This window comes from Myodes glareolus, chromosome 19 (assembly GCF_982192425.1).
Source record: "Myodes glareolus chromosome 19, mMyoGla1.1, whole genome shotgun sequence".
NCBI classification, from domain to species: Eukaryota; Metazoa; Chordata; class Mammalia; order Rodentia; family Cricetidae; genus Myodes; species Myodes glareolus.
In genome coordinates, this window is record NC_142044.1 from 17,960,445 (window position 1) to 17,979,068 (window position 18,624).

Genomic DNA, 18,624 nt, shown 5'->3' on the forward strand with positions numbered 1-18,624 from the left:
TAGCGAGCATCACATTGTGAAGAGCTCAAAGGCAGGCCCGGTGCTTGCACAATGTGCAGGAGTCTCGGGTCTCAACCTCCTCCACCCCTGGAATGTGGTGTTTAAGCTCAGTGCAAACTAAGAAGCCAGCTGGAGGGCTAAGCGGCAAGCATCTCTATTCTCTCCACTCATGGGGAGAGTTCCAGTGACCTGCACATCCGAGTGTTTAGTTTAGAGATAATTTTCAATAAACTGTTGTCACTTGAAAAGAAACAGTCTGGACAATGTATGGCCCATTTGGGATCCTGAGAAAATAAACAACCAAGGGAATGCCCCCCTGCTTGCTTTTGCAGTCGTTTCTGGAATGTTCTTTTCAGTTACTTCTTTTTTTCCTCCCTCTGTGGCAGGTTTTACTTAAAAATAATGCTGTTTATTTGACATGTCTTGGAGACCCTCTTTTGAAGAACCGCAGTCATGAACGGCTTGAACATCCGGCTTCGCAGCAACCAATTCATCCTGCTGTTGCTATTGCTCCTGCAGGTTCAGAGCTTGGGTCTGGATATTGATAGTCGACCTGCTGCAGAGGTCTGTGCCACACACGCCATTTCACCAGGACCTAAAGGTGAGGAGGAAACCTCAGACTTCATATAATAATATTTATAATCTCTTCCCCCCACCTCAAATCCTCCCTAGCTGCTAGGTGACTTCACTCCCTCTCCTCCCTACTTTCCCTTGCCTTCCTGTCTATTTGGGAAACCAGTGGACTTTTAATTACTTATGTAGGCTTCCCTAGGTGGAAGGTAAGCGGAGGTAAGGGGAGGTGGAACACAGGAATGCGAGTCTGATGGCAATCACCGAGGGCTATAAGAAACCCTTCCACTGTACCTAACAGGAGACGAGGCTCATGATCACTTTGATTAAAACACCTCCCTTCATTCTAGAAGCTACTTTTCTTCCTCCCTTTCTCCCCTCATACTGATTCAAAAGAGAAATTTATCTCGGAGGTCAAAGATAAGAGTGTATTCTGAAGTGTTTCTTTTGTAATTAATGGACTCCTGAGCTCCAGTGAGGAAGATTATGTTTTAATTAAGGACCAAAAGTAGTGTATAAATGAGGATTTCTTTATTTGAAAGTGGGATCTCTGAAGTCAACTGCCTTCAGCTGGAGAATGGTCAAATATTGCTCCCCTTCTCCCCCAAAATAGAGTTGAGGTCTAAGGTTCGAATTTGCTTTTGGCACTGGTTGGGTTTTGTTGTTGTTTTGTTTTGTTTTTAATCAATCTGTTTTCCTGGTTTCGGTTCTTACCCCTTTGTTCTGAAAGTGGTCACTGCACTGCAGACTGCTTCTCTCCTATTAGTAATTCATGCTATGCTTCCCCAGGCTACTGTGTGGAACAATGGTAGCTGCTTAAAATTTCAAGCAGAAAAAAAAAAAAGAATTTAATAAAAAAAAAAGAAGAGAAAGAACGAAAAGAAACATGACTTAATTCTTGTCAGCTATTTAAATTTGTATTGCTTAAAGTGCATTTTTCTTAATCAGTGAATTAATTTTCTCCTACGATCGCAATCCAGATTCTAACCTTTGATACCATAAAATAAATGCGGGCTGTTACAGGGAGACCTTGGGGCTTCCAAATAATTTCTTGGGTGAATAAATGAATAATGTAAGGGCAAATGTTCAGAAAAGAAAGTTTTGGTTAGAAATAAAGTATTTACTTAAATCCATTACTGGACTTTTCACGGACTATATGGAAACTGTGCTTTCCATGTGGTATCAGGAAGACTGAATACTGAAGGCTTCCTCTGTTGTGCCACCGACAGAATCTACTCGAGAATAGCACTGCTAAGTTTTTTTTTTTCCCTAGAAGAAAAAGCGACACTTTTCACAATGGAATAAGAACACACAAGAAACTTAATGAAATGCCCTAAACATAACACATCTTCATCAAACAACCATGTCTCCTGCAATCCAACCAATGGACATTAATTGTTTACTGTTGGGCCCCCTGTTTTAGGCACAGCAGTACACTAAATAAAATGTTAGTGTCATAAACAGTAAAGAGATCAATTGTTTTGCATAGGATTTCTGAGATGGTGTGACTCTGTACAGCAAATGAAGACAGCATTTGCGCAGACAAGAGCAAGCCCACAGGAGAAGCTTGAGAAAAGCACTCAGCAAAGGCTGAACGCAATATGTAGCCAAATCTTAAATCTTTTCCAAAATCAGTCAGGTACCACCGCATTCAGAAGGCTGAACAAGTTCGGGGTCATCCTTGTCTACTGTGGGCATAGAATTCAGTAAAAAAGAAAAGAAAAGAAAAAAGGAAAGAAAAAGAAAGTCTTTAGAAGGAGAAACAAGACACCTACCTTTTAAAAAGTTAAACCACATTATTTCACTTATCACTTAGATCTATACATAGTGTTTATTGAAAACCAGCAGCGCCCACATATCTTCTTTCATCATTTCTTCACCTAGTACAAAACTTGAGTCTTCTCACTAGAAACTTGGGTACTGTTTCCATCTGTTAAAGCTTAACTCTCTTCCTCAGCCCAGGGAGAATGGCGAGCAGGCCATAAGCTAATGTGAAGGAATAGGGATGCACCTTGAAGGAGAAACTGAGAGAGGAGCTGTGGAACACTGTGTTTCAGAACTTCTCATTCTAAAGATATGGATAAGAGTTTCTCATCTGAGACATAGGGTCTTTGTGCCAAAGGCATTGTAAGACCCTTCTCAGTAATGAGTTTCTATGACTCTGTAAGTACCATACTCCTCAAGTCCAAGCACCATGTCAAATGACTTGGGTTGGAAGTTAAGATAAGGAACACATCTTAGGACTTGTCTCTAAGTAGCAAGTTTGGGATTCAAGCTCTGGGACTGAACTCTTACTTGATCTGAATCTTTATAACCTGCCTTCACACTGCAGCAACCTGTGCATGGTTACTGCTGTCTTTCTTCCGTTCCAGGCAGAGTGTTAGAGGTGGATGCACAAGAAATACGTGGGACCTTCTCTTGGATGTAAACTACACCTCTTTCCTTGTAAGAATTGCAAAAGCTCCTCCCCAACTCCAAGGAAAGCAGGCCTGGATACTGGGCTCCTCACAAGGAAAACAAAAACTTTGATGGCCAAGTAGGCATTTTAAAGAGCCAAATTATAGTTTTTTTTCCCTTCAGTATCTTTTCTGCTACAATCAAACCCATGTCTGGTGCTTTTTCCCATGGCTAATCATCTCATTTCTGTGTTTACCAGCACAGCAGTACTCTGCTCAAAAATTTCCAGATACTCTGAGAAACAGACAATTAAAGGAACTAAACTATAAATTCGTTTGGGAGTGTGGAAACTAAATAAATTATTCAGACTTGCAGATGAAACACCAATAATATTATCCAGTTATAGAATATGCTGTACAGCAGACAGACACACTCATCAGCATTATTTCCAAAGCATAACCTAACAGCAGAAAAACAGTAGCTTCTATTTGATCTACTTATGCCTCAGCTTCTTTATTGAAAAAATGGACATTCATCATACATACTTCTTATTTATAAGATGAAATAAATCAAAATAAATTTATCTTGAACAGACGTCATTAATGTGTATTTAACAAATTTTGCTTCTCTTTCTTTTGCCTGCTTATCAAATGCATCGAGTAACAATTTTGGGGTTAAGAATCCTGGTTATTCCAGATGTCTTTGCTGAAAGTCCTCATTATATTTCTTTCTGTCCTTGAAATGTTTGTTTTCAACTGCTCGGCAGGAAATGTTCCCTTTTGATTTTTATCCCTACCATGGCAGTTTCTTTCAGCAACTTATGTGAAATTCTGACCTCTGGTGGTTTTAGTTGAAAACAACATGGATGAGAAAAAAAAACTTTCAACATCTATAAGGGGTATTTGGAGGAGGCTTGACAAACTGGGAGAAACGCTGAGTACATCACCTTGTTTAATTTTCACAGCATCCGTACCTATTATCAATAACCTAAGAATATGCATGAGAAAATAATCTCAGAAAGGCCAAGCGGAGCCACAATTAGTTAGTCTTGAAAGTGGCCTCTTGCTCTCTGGTCCAGGACCAGTCATTCTATGCCATGCTCTAGTTTGCTTTAGTCATATATTATGCTTAACAACACAGCCACTAGCTACCTTCTGGTGATAATAACTGGCTGTTCATTATCTCAGGACATTGAACTCATGTCATCTCAGTTCATTGGTTGTATTGGACATTAAGTATGCTAAAATGATGCATACATATTAAAACTGGTGTTTCATATATTTGGAAGTAAGCACTATTGTACTCTAGTCTAACACATGTTTAATAAAACATTGCCACTTGCAGCTATGTAAGGACTTTGCCACCACTTTGCACTTTAATTATCTCAATAAACTTTGCCAAAGATATATAATTTCCATCCACCATATAAAGAAACTGAGGTTCATAGCTACGGTGTCAGTAGCCGAGCACCACTGAGCTGGAAAGGGCCAAGTGAACTTGGGTTCAACACAGTTCCCTTTGCATTCTCTGTTCCAGTTAGTCGGCTGAATGCTCTCGCTAAGGAGAGCCCTCAAAACCATGGGGAGCATGACATAGTATTGTGTGGAGCAGGAAATTCGCTGCTTGGGGTTTTGCTTGAAGCCTCCTTTGGAACCCGGTAGAAACAAGGGCAGGCATCGGAGGACAAAGCAACGGGAGCATGTGTGTCATTGCTCTTTTTTAGTAAGAGAGGTCATTCCGTGAGGGAAGATTGGAGGAAATCACCCCTGCTGGGAGGAGAAAGCTCTTTTCTGGAAACCTCCATTAACCATAAGAAAAGGGACCTATATTTGGTCATCTTCTTTATTATTGGCATGGCTTGATATTGCAGAACTGACGCAATTCTCCAAATAATTCTCAATGTCCAATAAGAAGAATGCTTCTGTGACTTCCTCATAAATAAGTCTGGATACACCCTGGGGGTATCTGAATCCCTCACATTCAAATTTAAAGGCGTATCGCTTGCCAGGTAACTCGCAATGATCTTTGATTTGTAAAGTTGGGGTCTGAGGAGGCACAATAATACCATACCAGTCTCATGGCCATTGGTGGCCAAGTTACAATTGGAACTGAGATCCTAGACTCTCTTCACCCCATCCTGGTTCATTATCCTTGTCCTTACTGTATCTGAAATGATTATTTAGTTTGACAAGTTAGCATCAGGAAAACAGATCTATGAGATAAGTGTATGGCATGGCCTAGGGTCACATTAGGTAGGTCACCTTTCTATATTAAGGAACCAGTTCTTTGCAAATGACTTCCACAGAGAAGTTAAGCAAGTAGTGTGACTTCTTTGATTTTTATATTCCACATTGTAAGTATCTGGAACCATTTTTTTTCTTGTTTCCCTTTGAGTAGATGCCAAGAAAACATTTCAAAGCTAGGCTAGGAGAGGAAGTATAAAACCCTACTCCATCAGAGTATAAAGATGAATCAGGGGGCAGTGACCGGTAGTGGCTTTAAAAATTATTTGTCTCATTTTAATAAAAGCATAACCCTTATTCTGTTCTTCTCCCCAGTTCCCTTATGTAACTATTTAACTATCTTCAAATCACTGCCCGGGGCCGTAGCATCAGGTTCTTGCACAGTGATAAAATGTGGGCTTCGCAAAGAATGCTCAGTGACAACACAAGGACACTTGCTCAGCTATGTTCATAGCAGCTTTGCTAGTGATAGTGAGAACCTAAAGATAGCTTAGATGTCCTGCAACTGAAGAATGGATAAAGAAAATGTGGTGCATTTATACAAGGGAGTATTATCCAGCTGTTAAAAACAATGACATCGTGAAATTTAAAGACAAATGGATGAAACTAGGAAAAAAAATCAACCTGAGTGAGGTAGCCCAGACCCAAAAAGACGAACTTGGTATGTACTCACTCATAAGTGGATATTTACTGTAAAGGATAACCATATTACAATCCTTAAATCCAGAAAGGCTAGGCAACAATGGGGGCCCCAAGGAGGAACACATGGATCTCCCAGAGAAGGAGAAATTGAGATCTCCTGGGTGGACTAGGGGCTGGTGGGTGTAGAAATTTGAGGAATAGGGTTGGGGGTTGGAGAGAGAAGGGGGTGCTGAGAGATTACTGAGAAGGGGGGTTCCACAGAGTCAAGTAGAAGGCTTATGCAAGGGAAACTTCCAAGAGTCTACAAGGATTGTCCCAGATAACACTTCTGGTAGCAGTGGATACATAGCCTGAACTGGCCATCCCCTGTGATCAAATTGGTGACTTCCCAGGTCGTCACGGGAAATCCTTCATCCAGTGACTGATAGAGGCAGGTTTAGAGACCCACAGCCCAACAACAGGCCGAACTTGGGGAGGTTTAACAAGAGCTGAAGGAGAATGAGCCTGGTTTTTACAGCTTTGTTCCTTTTACCTTCTTTAGGAAGCATACATTATCTCTCGTCTATTCTAGGCAACACATTCTGTTGACCTCCAGTTGTTGGGAGGCATAAGTCAAAGAACAACTTATCCATCTCTTACTCTTCTCAGTTTAGCTCTGAAACCCTACTTGGGAACTCTATTAAAATGTCTTCATCAATCCTCAATAGCACATGCCATTTTATTCCTAACAAGCCTACCTGCTTCTATGCATCAATTGTTTGATCTGCAGTCTCCTGCCATGGCATAAGTGTCTTTTAAATTATATTTTATAGTTACCTTCACTCATTTAAGGATAAATTGTAAATAGATGCAGTAAAATTCCGGACTGCAGATATTCAAGTGAAATGGCATCTAAATAATTTAATATTTTGTGTTATTTACTGTGATTGTGCTTGATTTGAGAACTCTGTAAGCATCATTTTACATCTCTTGTGGCCACTTGGAAATACTTGTATCTTTTTAACAAATTACATGCACTTTAGAGTTTATATAAAGGCTCATTCATTACTTCATTTTTAGCTCTCTTGACATGTATAGGGTTCAATTCCCATGTTTTGAAGAGAAGAAAATTTATGCCCACTGTTCTTGCTTATGGTTCTCCTGAACTATCACTCAACACAGTGACCCATTCTGCTCATGTAACCATCACTGATACCTTAAACCAAGTATATATCAACTGAATCTTGTCACATCACAAGAACTAGTCCCTCCCTAAGAAGGAAGAGGAGATGGAACACTGATTCCAACGTCTTTGAAGAGGTTACATGTACTGTGCTTTGCACTCAAGATGCAGATTCGGGGAAAACAAAGCTATATGGAGACAAAAACTGAAACAAAGTCATTTCTGTGTCCTTGAACCATGTGCTGGGTCATCAGGTGACAGGGCATGGAAGATAGGAGACTCATAAATCTACGCCAAGTTAAGAGATGGAGTGAACTGGGCATAGCAATATGCGAAAAGCCAAACTGAAAGTGCCCTCAGAAAAGAGACTTCTGGAACTATTAATTCATCAGTGTCAGCTTTTTACTGAGATCATCCTCAAGGAACAAGACAGACAGTCTTGGAGGAATTGTGTAGCAAAGTCAGTGCAAAACACACAGACCGAATCACTGGCAGGAAGCTAGCAACTATATATGTCTTTTCTGGTCTTGGTTACCTCACTCAGGATGATTTTTGTAAAGTTTCATCCACTTACCTACAAATTTCATGGTTTCATTTTTTTTAGCATGTGAGTAATATCCCATTGTGAAAATGTACCACATATTTACTTATCCATTCTTCTGTTAAAGGACATCTAGGTTGTTTCCAAATTCTGGTTATTATGAATAAAGCAGCAATTGACATGGCTGCGCAAGTGTCTCTGCAGTAGGATGAAGCATACTTTGGGTTTGTACCGAGAGTGGTATGACTGGGTCTTGAGGCCGATTGATTTCCATCTTTCCGAGGAACTGCCACACTGATTTCCATAATGGTGGTACAAGTTGGCACTCCCACAACAGTGGATGAATCTTATTCTACATCCTCATCAGCATAATTTGTCATTGATTTTATTTAACTTGGTCATTCTGATTGGGATATGGTAAATTCTGAAAATATTTTGATTTACATTTCTCTGATGGCTAAGGCTGCTAAAGCTTTCTTAAAGTGTGCCTTAGCCATTTGTGTTTCCTCTTTTGATCTGTACTCCGTTTTAATTGGATTACTTGTTTCTTTGTGTCCAGTTTTGGGGTTCTTTATATATTTTAGGTATTAGCCTTTTTCTACCATACTACAGGCTGCTGCTTGTCTAAATGATAATCTCCTTTGCCTTGCAGAAACTTTCCAGTTTTTTCATGAGGTCACATTCATTAATTGCTAAAATTAGTACCTGTGCTAAAGTTGTTCTATTCAGAATGTCTTTTGCTGTGTCGGTCAATTCAAGGCTATTTTCTACTTTCTCTTCTATCAAGTTCAGTGTATCTGGATTTATGTTAAGGTGTTTGATCCATTTTGGACTTGAGTTTTGTTCAGGATGATGAGTATAGATCTATTTGGATTCTCTTTCATATAGCCATCTAGTTTGACCATCACTATTTGTTAAAGTTTGTTTTCCAATGTGTATTTCTGGCTTCTTTATCAAAAATCAGGTGGCCATAGGTGTGTGTGGATTTATGTATGGGTCTTAAATTTTATTCCACTGATCAACATGCCTGTACCATGTGCCAGTACCATGCTGTTTCTATTACTATTGTATAGTTCTGTAGTACAACTTAAAATCAGGGATGGTAGGACCTCCAGCAATTCTTTTACTATTCAGTTTGATCTTGATTTTTTTCATGTCATCTACCCCTTTAGGGTATACCCTCACCTTTTGTTCTATAGCATTCAGGTGTGCTGTTACGTTACTAGTAGGAGATCTCTCCAGTAGTTTTATGTAGGCACTTAGTGATATGAACTCTTAGAGCCTTTTAGAACTTCCTTCATTGCAGTCCATAAATTTGGGTATATTGTATATGTGTTCATTTTTATTCGGTTCTAGACAGTTTTCCATTTCTTTCTTAATTTCTGACTTGACTCATTTTTCATTGAGTAGAAAGTTGTTCAATTTCCACGAGTCTGTAAGATTTCTATTGTTGTGGATATCCAGATTTATTCTGTGGTGATCAGATAGGATACAGGGAGTTACTTCCATTTTCTTTTATATGTTGAGACTTGTTTTGTGTATGTGGTCAATTTAGAGAAAGTTCCATAAGATCCTGAAAAGAAGACAAATTGTTTTGTATTTGGGTGAACTCTTCTATAAATACTTGCTAGTTCCCTTTAGTTCATAACGTCAGTTAGCTCCAGAATTTCTGTTTAGTTTTTGCCTGAATGGCCTGTCTGCTGGCTAGAATGGGGTATTAAAGTCTCCCACCATCAGTATGTGAGTCAATATGTGATTGAAGGACTAAAACTGGAAGGGAATCTGGTTTAGGAGGGGAAGATCTATGGGATCCATTGCATAGGGGACAAGCTGGGAGGCAGGAAGGCTGCAGCAGGTGCTCTGCTCAAGAGCTGCTGGAGAAACTGGAGTACTGATTTGGGAGGAGCTGAAGCGGAACTGAAGAGCTGCAGTTAGCTTACCCGCTTCCCTCACTAGAGAAGCTGCTTCGTTTTCTCAGGAAAAACAAAACGTCTGTGGATTTAGAGGGGGTGGGAAAGCAAGAAGGGTCCAGGAGGAGTTAGGGAAGCAGAAATTGTAATAAGAATGTATTATATGGAAAAATAATTTTTTAATAAAAGTAAAATGAATAAAAAAGATGAACTCTCAGTTTGTTCATTTTTATGGCATTTTTCTTACCCTTTCATTATCAGTTGAGAAATTCTGATATTGTTTTCCCTACTGCACTAGTAAATAACTTTCTGTTGCCCTTTCTTCTGATTATCTAATATTTAAGAATAATTAAATCCTGAACACATTATATATGCACGACTAATGTCCTGCATTCACAGAGTCTCTGCATCTGTCCACGTGTCTTTATTAACTGGAACTGATTCTCTCCAAATTCATCCTATCATTGCGTAGTCTCCAATGTCTTCTTGTTTTATACTGTAGGAGAATAGTAAGAAATATGAGTGGAGAATGAGGGATGAACTTTGGGAAGGAGATCAACTACATTGAACTCATCTTTGACCAGAAAAACCAGCATCTTACCTCCAGGGTCTTTAATCTTTGCAAAGATTCATTTGTTAAACAGCGTTGCCATTCAGAGGTCCTTCACTAATGTCTTGGGCACAGTTTCGGTTTTTTTAAGACAATGTTTAATTTCTTAGGGCCTAACACAGTACTTTATAGCCAACTAAGCAGAAATGCAAGAGATACTTGTTCAATGAATAAGAAAGCAAAATTGAGACTGTGAATGACACTTGATATCCAAGTGTTTCACAAAAATAGTTTAATCAAATTAAGTAGTTGACATTAATATGAAGTAAATTACAAGTGTATTACTTAAGTAAAATGTCAAAGCAGCAATTAGAGAGTAGTAACAAGGAACCAGATGGTGACTTACCATGGAAGCAATGCTAACAACAAACTTGGATAATGCAGGAATTAACTTAAGACAGAATATAAAGGTAGAGGAAGAGAAAGGGTTTAGATCTTTTTACATTATTTTTGGAATATTTTTCAAATTGTGAGAACATTTCAAATTGTTGATGTATAAGAAAAGCTAATGATTTTTTATTTTACAGATATCTTCTATTTCTGGGAACCACTTCTCTCACTGAGGCTTTCCTATATATTCATTCTATTTATCTTTCTTATTCCAAATAATGCCATTACACTCCCTGGGAGGCATGTTACACACACTAAAATGCAGGTCACTCTCTCTGGTCCATCATTGTTACTTTCGCCATAAAAACTGTGTTATATATAAAATCATTCATTGCCATTTGGCAAAGGAATTTTCCTAAGTTCTTTGTATATTATGGCAATTGTTTGTTTCTGATGTCTAATATTCACTTTTCCTTTTGCCATTTATTTGTTTATAAACCTTGTAGATTTATGTATATTTACTTAAACTCTCATCAGGTCAGTATGTTTGGCCTATCATTTCTAGCTTTCGGTTTCTTCTTAATGTGAATAAATTTCACATAGAAAAAGAAAGTTTATGTGCCATTTAGTGATGGCAAGAGCTGAAGGGCATTTGATGAACAGGGAACAAACAACTTAGACAAGATTATACAGCTCAAGACCAGAACATAACGTGGGAAAGTTCTCTTGGTGTCAGCACGAAAGGCCGTCTACTAGACTAAACAGATGTTTGTGGCGTTAGCCTCTGAACAGACAACTGCTGGAGAGTTTTGGATGAGGCAGTCATAGTGAAAGAAATGTGCTTTTCAGAATTCACTAGTAAGATGACTTGATAAAGTAAAATTTCGATCGATGTAAACTATAAACCATATTTCCACTGTTGAGCAGAAACTGTTGTAATTGTGCTTGATGCATCAATTAGTTGAGCACCAGGAAGACCATTTAGAAATCGCCTATTTGATAATTTGGGGCATGAAGCAGGGATAAGTCAGATAGGGGTAACAGGAAGAAGAGAAAAAAAAGTAAGGTAGAAAATCAGAAACAGCAAGACTCCCCATGGGCCTGAGAAAGGATAAATTATAAAACGGGCTTGACTATTGACCCTGGGAAATTTGAGCATGATAGAAATACTGGGAGAGAAAATAGATTAGAGGAAGAAACAAAGACACAGCAGGGCAGTGGCAAGGACGGCGTTTTGTGTGTATTCCTGGGCTGCCTTATTGCTTTATAGGCTGTTACTACAGACTGAGGCCAATTCATTCATCAGACAGTATTGAGAATGGCATTTCAATCCATCACAGATTCATTTGACTGTATTGTCATTAAGCTCACATTTATCCATCTTGTCTTTGGGGATGTTGCTTCTTTTATTTCAAGATCCTTTATTGAGTGGGCACCTATGGCAGCTCGGGCTTGGTACCAAGTGCCAGGGATACAAGGAAGACAGAATGTTGTTTCAGATCTACGCAATCCTGGGTGGCACCTTATGGTCGGAAGCTATAGACTCCTAGAGGAACACCCCTTGGGGAGCACCATTAATTCTCTCTGCTGAAGTGCAGTACACCTAATCTCGGAATGCCTGTACCTAGATGACTCTTGACCTGGACCTGTGAAGAACATATCACCCAAATTAACATAAAAATCCACAAGTTTTTATTCATGAGAACATTTTAGCACATGCTTGTGATTATTACTATACTGATAAATTTGTCTTCTAGCTCATTTCGGTCTTAGATGTAAATCTATTCTGTTGAAGTTCTCTCAGAAATGCTCTTATTTCCTAACGAAGAGAAGGAAGAGCTGGATGTGGGCAAATGGAGGCAGGTGGTTCTTCTCTGCTCCTGTAACAGATTCTTTCAGCATTTGTTACAGTAATTATTGGCTTCCTGTGGCTCTGCCCTTGCCATGGAGAAGGGTGTTGCTGTCTTAATCATCGTCTAGTAATTATATTATTAGGAAACTTGTATTAGCAAGTGAAAGACTCTACCACATGCCAGAACAGCAAACACAGTGGAGAAAGCTAATTTACAGACTTGAGTATCAGGAAAGAACTGAGCCAGGCTAGAGCCACACACGTGAGCAACTTGTTCTAGACTCAGTCTTCTTGACTGGTTATGATTCTTTCCTTCAATTACTTCAGTGTAAAGTCTGTTCTTCCTCAGGCTGTGAGGTTATAGTCAGAATCTCTGCAACCCCTAGAGACAGATTGCTCCCCCTCTCATTTCTGAAAGTTCTAATTAAAAATCCTTACACTGAGACACTTGGTTTCTTAGTGGGTCACATCCCAATCTGTGCTCCAAACCACATCAGAATGAGCGAGTGTGGTTTCCTACAGAACATTATGAAGCTGTTATCAAAATTCCAGAAAAATACATACAAAAAAAGTAAAATCAGTGGATGAGCATTTAAGATGTACACAATCCTTACAAATGGAGCACATTTGAGTCAAGGACTCCACTATGAGTTTAGCATCCACAATCTCATATAATCTTCAAGTAGCTCCATAAGAAAGGCACCATCTTTTTCAATGAAAAACTTTAAGAAGAGAAGTAAATTCTTTAGTATAAAATTTCATTTAGCTTTAAATAATCGATTAAATAACGTGACAAGTCATTTATTAGCATTATGATTCAGTTATTTATTAAATGCAATGAACTGACGAAGTAGAAGTATATATTATTTAACATATGGTTAACTAGCTGTTATTTGGGAAATTCAAGATTTGAGCCTGTTTGTATAGGTCCATATAATATATGAATATCCAAAGTATACATATATGTACATTAATAGGTACAGATTTGAATGTCTTACCCAGCACTTAATAAACATATGCTTCCCAATGCTGGAATCCTTAGAAAAGTATATCATTTTAATATTGACATGGTTATTTTGTACATAGAAAGTTAAATTTGGTTAAATATGCAATTCTACAAAGCAACGAGCATCTTCAATGGATTGTCAATCTAGTTATAGAGGAGAACAAAGCCAAGGCAAGAAGACTGATCCCATGACAAGTTGCTCAAGTGTGTGTTGCTGACACAGTTCTATCCTTCTCTGATACCCAAGTCAGTAAATTGACATTTTTCAGAGCTCATCAATATCTTTAATTTGTCATTGCCCATGCCAAGGCCATAGCTTTTCATGAATTGGTAGCGCTAAGTCACATCTTTTTAAAGTGTTGCTATTTATCTTATAAAATTCTCCCTGGAGTGGCCTTTCTAATTAGGGGCAAGCGTTCCAGTTAATTAAGATGAGGATGGTTCTTTTGTTCTGTAGGTCTAGAAGAATCATTATTTTTGGACCACTTTAGCTGTGTTAGGAAAACTCTTCAGGAATGTGTTCATGTGAGTAGAATCATGTATTCATGTACATTCAGTACGATGATGTAACTGCAAGTTAAGATGAGACTCTTGGGAAAATTCCCAGACATCTCCTGCCCCGCTGCCAGGTAAACTGTAGTTCTGTTTCTGAGCAACACATTGTTGTTTGTTGTTCTTAAGTAACCAAGACTTGGCGTCCCCTTTCCTACACAGTATTTTCTACAGTATTTCTGCCATGCAGAGATACTGAGAGCAGACCTATAACCCCTGCAATACACCCTTCCTTTACTGATCTAGCTACTTTCCTTTTAGGATTTGCTGAAGTCAAATGTTAGGACAACTTCCCCTCAGTGTGTCAGGCTGGAAAGAACTGTGATAAAACATCACCATGGTCCCATGATCACCACAGAGTAATCCACTGCTCCCTCGGGAGGACGAAGAGTCCAGTTTCCTGATTTTAAGGTCTCCTTTACATTCCACATCCCCTTATTATCTTGACTCCCATTAACTAAGTGATGGTACCACTGCTAAAGGACATGACTCTTTAGGCAGCTGATGGAGCCCTCCTGGAGACAATCAGTGGTAGCAATGCAAAAAGGACAGTCCTTACTCCCCACTGCATTCAGCAATAAGTAGAAGACTGTTCTACTGGTTTCTTCCTCTGCTGCCAATTTCCATCCCAGAGCTATTCAAAGTTCTTCAAAGAGTGATAGGTTGTGGATGAACGAAATTGCCCTCAGTGTGGGAGAGTCTAACATGGGTAGATACTCCAGTAATTTAAAATTATCAATGAGCAAAAAAAAAAAAAAAACCAAAGACATTGGAAAGGTAAGTAGCACACATAAGCTGAAAAAAAATCTGAGTATTAGTCAACTTTTCATAACCATAACAGAGTTCCTGAGGTAAAAAAAAATGTTTGCTCTAATGCTCAGCTTTAGAGCCAATCCATTACTTTCAGGTCCCGAGTGGTGACATACCTGACAATGGCAGAGTCCATGGAAGGGCACATTTTGTAGATCATGGACAAGAAGCAAAAGAAGAAGGAGGAGCTAGAGTCCTAAATTTCATGCGAGGGAAAGTCCTCAAAGACCAAATAACTTCATACCAGGTCCCACCTGCTAAAGGCCTTACCACCTCCCAAGTCTTTCAGACAAGGACTGCAGGAGATCACTGTCCTTCCAAATTATAGAGCTGGTATGATGAGAACTTGAACTTGTGATGTGTAAGATTAGAGCCTGTGGACTTCATCAGTTTATACTCAACCTTCTAAAGATTATTTCTTTCTATAACTAACTAGTGGGGATTTGTCTTGCCACAAGCTTCCTTTGGTTTATTAGCAACTCTTTCAACAGAAAAAAAAATGGTCTTATTGTCCATGATTTGTTCTCAAAGGACTCAAGTTCACACCTGTGAACTTCAGCTTCTTACTAACCTAGTAAGAAGGAGAAATAAACTTCTGACTGTTCATTTCTCCTTCTTACTAGATTGGACTTCAAGAGCATAACAATACAGACTCAAAATAAGGGAGTGTTCACAGTATTCTATGAAGCTGATCTGAACAAGTACTTGAACAGAAAGCGTTATTGCTGCGACAGGGATGTGTTTACACAGGAGGCCGTTCCTACTCTTTAGAGACATTGTTGAAGTGTTTAAGGATAATATATAGTCATATCTGTAATTGTCTTTTTCTAATCAGAAATAAATAGCTGAATCAGAAGCATCAAGTTAGTGGTTATGTCTCAGTGCTGGCGGATCTGTCTTTCATCTTCCAGTGAAAATTTTTATTGTGAAAACAAAAAGACCGTGTAACCAAGCGAAATGCAATAAAGATTACAGGGTACTGGCTGGGGTAGTAAATACACAGGGATGATCACTTTATGACTTCTTATTAAAACACCAACAGAGGGGCACCCCAAATGGGTAGCAAATACTCTTCAACCAATTGGATGTGATACCTTCCTCTTGAAACCATTCCATGGGGTAGGATGGATTTTTCTCAGTTTTACACGTAAGACCACTAAGATTCAGAGAGTTGAAACAATGCCTTTCAACAATCCTGTGCAGTCCCTCTGCCTTAGGAAGAGCTGTGTAGAAGGGACTGGATTGAAACAACAGCAGACAGGGGGCAAATTAAAGCACTAAAGGAAATGGTAAACAGACGAAGGTGAGCAAAAAGAAAAGCTTCAGGTCCCACAAAGGTGTAAGTATTTCAGCCAAATCCCTGGAGAAGGAACAGTGCGGGTCCCTTATGACAACCTTATTCTAGGAGGCACTGAAAGCCACAAAGCAGGAGACAGAACTGGCAAATTTGAAAACAGAATGAAAGGCAGACGAGGAGGTTGCTTTAGGACTGAATGCAGCTTTGGGGGGCTCGGGCTGCATGGGCCACTCCATTTGAACGGCGAACAGATTGCTGACAATGCCTCTCCAGTCACTCAGATTACTCTAGCAATAGGAAGGACACAGTTACCCGTGACTTAAGACATACAAAATGGATGTAAGAAATTTTTTTTTTTTACGTAATTACTCCACGTGAATTCATGGCACAGACTTTGAGTTCTGCTTTTTAATTTCAAATAAATTCTACCTAAGGAAATATGGTTAACTGTCTGCTCTAGTGGAATTCTGCAGCGAAGATTACTACAGCATGCGGATGGCCTGGAGAGGCAAACAAATGACTTCTAGAAACTCTGACTCAGCTTAGTGCAGCTTAGCTTTTCCTTGGTTTTTCAAATGTGTTTTGTTGTTGTTGTTGTTGTTTGTTTTGATTTTTTTTCTTTTTTTAATGAAGGAATGGTGGTCTAAATATGCCCAGCAGTCCAGTGAAATATTTCCAAGAGACTAAAAGTCAACAGTGAGACATGGGGGTCCTCCCTAGTGTTTGATTTTATGTCTCCCTCTGTTTTCATTGATTAAATAAGCAGGACCCAAGTGTAAGGCAAAGGCACACGTTGTTTACTTCGGCTCTAGCAGGACGGCTGGGTACAGCCATACAGATCACAAGAACCATGGTTTCTGTCCTCCAGAATCTCCCTTCAGGAGCCATTCACCTTGCCTCCTCCAGTGAGACACTTGCGTGGAACTGAATAGGAAAGACCACAGGGAGGGAAGCAGGGAAAAGAAACAATAATGGTACCAATATTCACATCCATGTGGCTTTACAATCTTGCCCTTTACTGTGCAGGATGTGTCTGTCTCTTTAGTCCCTTTGGATCAGTGATCCAGGTCCCAAGCGTGGGAGAAGACCTCACCCAAAATCACTGCCCTTGGGCAGAACATGGGATTTGAAGAAAGAAACCCATTAAAATGGTAAAATTTTCATCCCAAGTTTACCATTTACACATGCTTCAGCCATGCAGATGTTACATGACCTCTAATTGACCTCGTCCCCTCATCTGTAAATTGAAGCTGAGAACAGCATCCTTCTGAACGGTTGTCATGGGACTCAAATGATAAAGTACATGCCAACTAGTATGGACACTTTGGCTCATAATATTCAATAACACTATCATAACATTTGTAAAGTGTCATATGCTTTATACAAAGCATAGCAAATTCCATTACATTTCAAGTACCAGGCAGTGCTAAATTCTCTATGTATAAGCAAAAAAAAATTGTTTAGTATGGCAGCCTATCCCTTAACTCACAGAAGACTGGATTTCTAAACAGAAATGAGCTGACACATTGAATATAAAGAGGTATTTTAAACAACAAAGGTAATCAGAAGAATTTAACTCAATCTGGCAATGGTAGAGAAGACACTGTTTTCTATATAATGTCACTTTAGGGGTACGAATGATGGAAGAAAGAAAGGAAGAGATGAAGGGACAAAAAAAGTCTCTTGGAAAACATATACACTATAAGAAGGCCGCTTGTTTGTTTCCCGGTTGCCCAGCAGCTCAGACCTGAAATAATCACACAGAAGCTATATTAATTAAATCACTACTTGGCCCATTAGCTCTAGCTTCTTAATGGCTAACTCATACATCTTAATTTAACCCATCTCCATTAATCTGTGCATCACCATGAGGCCGTGGTCTACCAGCAAAGTTTTAGCACGTCTGCCTCCAGCGGCAGCTCCATAGCTTCTCCCTGACTCCGCCCTTCTTTCTCCCAGCATTTGGTTTAGTTTTCCCTGCCTAGCTCTGTTCTACCCTATTAGGCCATGCCAGTTTCTTTATTAATTAACCAATCACATTCATAGCATACAGAGGGGCTCCCACACCACACATACATGCACACAAATAAAAAAAATTACTTTATCCATTCTATCACTGAGTAAAACAATACTCAGAAAGATAAAGTGGTTTCCAGGAGGTGGAATCCCTCAACTAGTAGTGAGTGGCAACCCAGGTCTCAACAAATCCACCTCAAAGATACATTCTATATTAATCAATTTGGGATACTAATATAATTCCTGCTATCTTTCTTGTTTAAAAGGTAATCCTAATTGTCAAATTATTTTCCTTGTAACTCCACTTTTCCCTCTGAAAACTTTGACAAAGTGCCAACTTTCCTAAAATCCACCATCCGCTAGGAGTCACAAATGTCTGCAATGTATGTGCCAAGTTTACATTAGGAGGGCAGAAATAGACTTGGGAGAGTTCTCGCTGGAATACTCAGAAGTTCTATGATAATTCAAAAGTACTTAACGACACAGGATCTTAATGAGGGTGTCTTGTTTTTTGTTTTTGTTTTCACTTATGAAATAGAGCAAGCATAGTTTCTACCTCCTGAAACTGTCACAGTTCCACGTCAAAATAGACTGCACAGCACATATTAACCTCACTAAATAAACATCAACTGCAAAATACTCTCCAGTCTACCCTTAACTCCTCCAGTCTGACCACAGAGATCATC

At 39.2% G+C, this 18,624-nt stretch overlaps 1 protein-coding gene across 1 annotated transcript in view; it reads left to right on the forward strand.

Moving 5' to 3' along the window:
- The first annotated feature begins 328 nt into the window (after window positions 1-328).
- Window positions 329-18,624, forward strand: part of Colec10 (collectin subfamily member 10) — a 39,868-nt gene continuing 21,572 nt past the window's right edge. Inside the window, exon 1 of the mRNA XM_048457261.3 lies at window positions 329-601. Coding sequence (XP_048313218.1) covers window positions 454-601 — 148 coding nt within the window. The 5' untranslated portion in view covers window positions 329-453. The remainder of the gene's footprint in view (window positions 602-18,624) is intronic.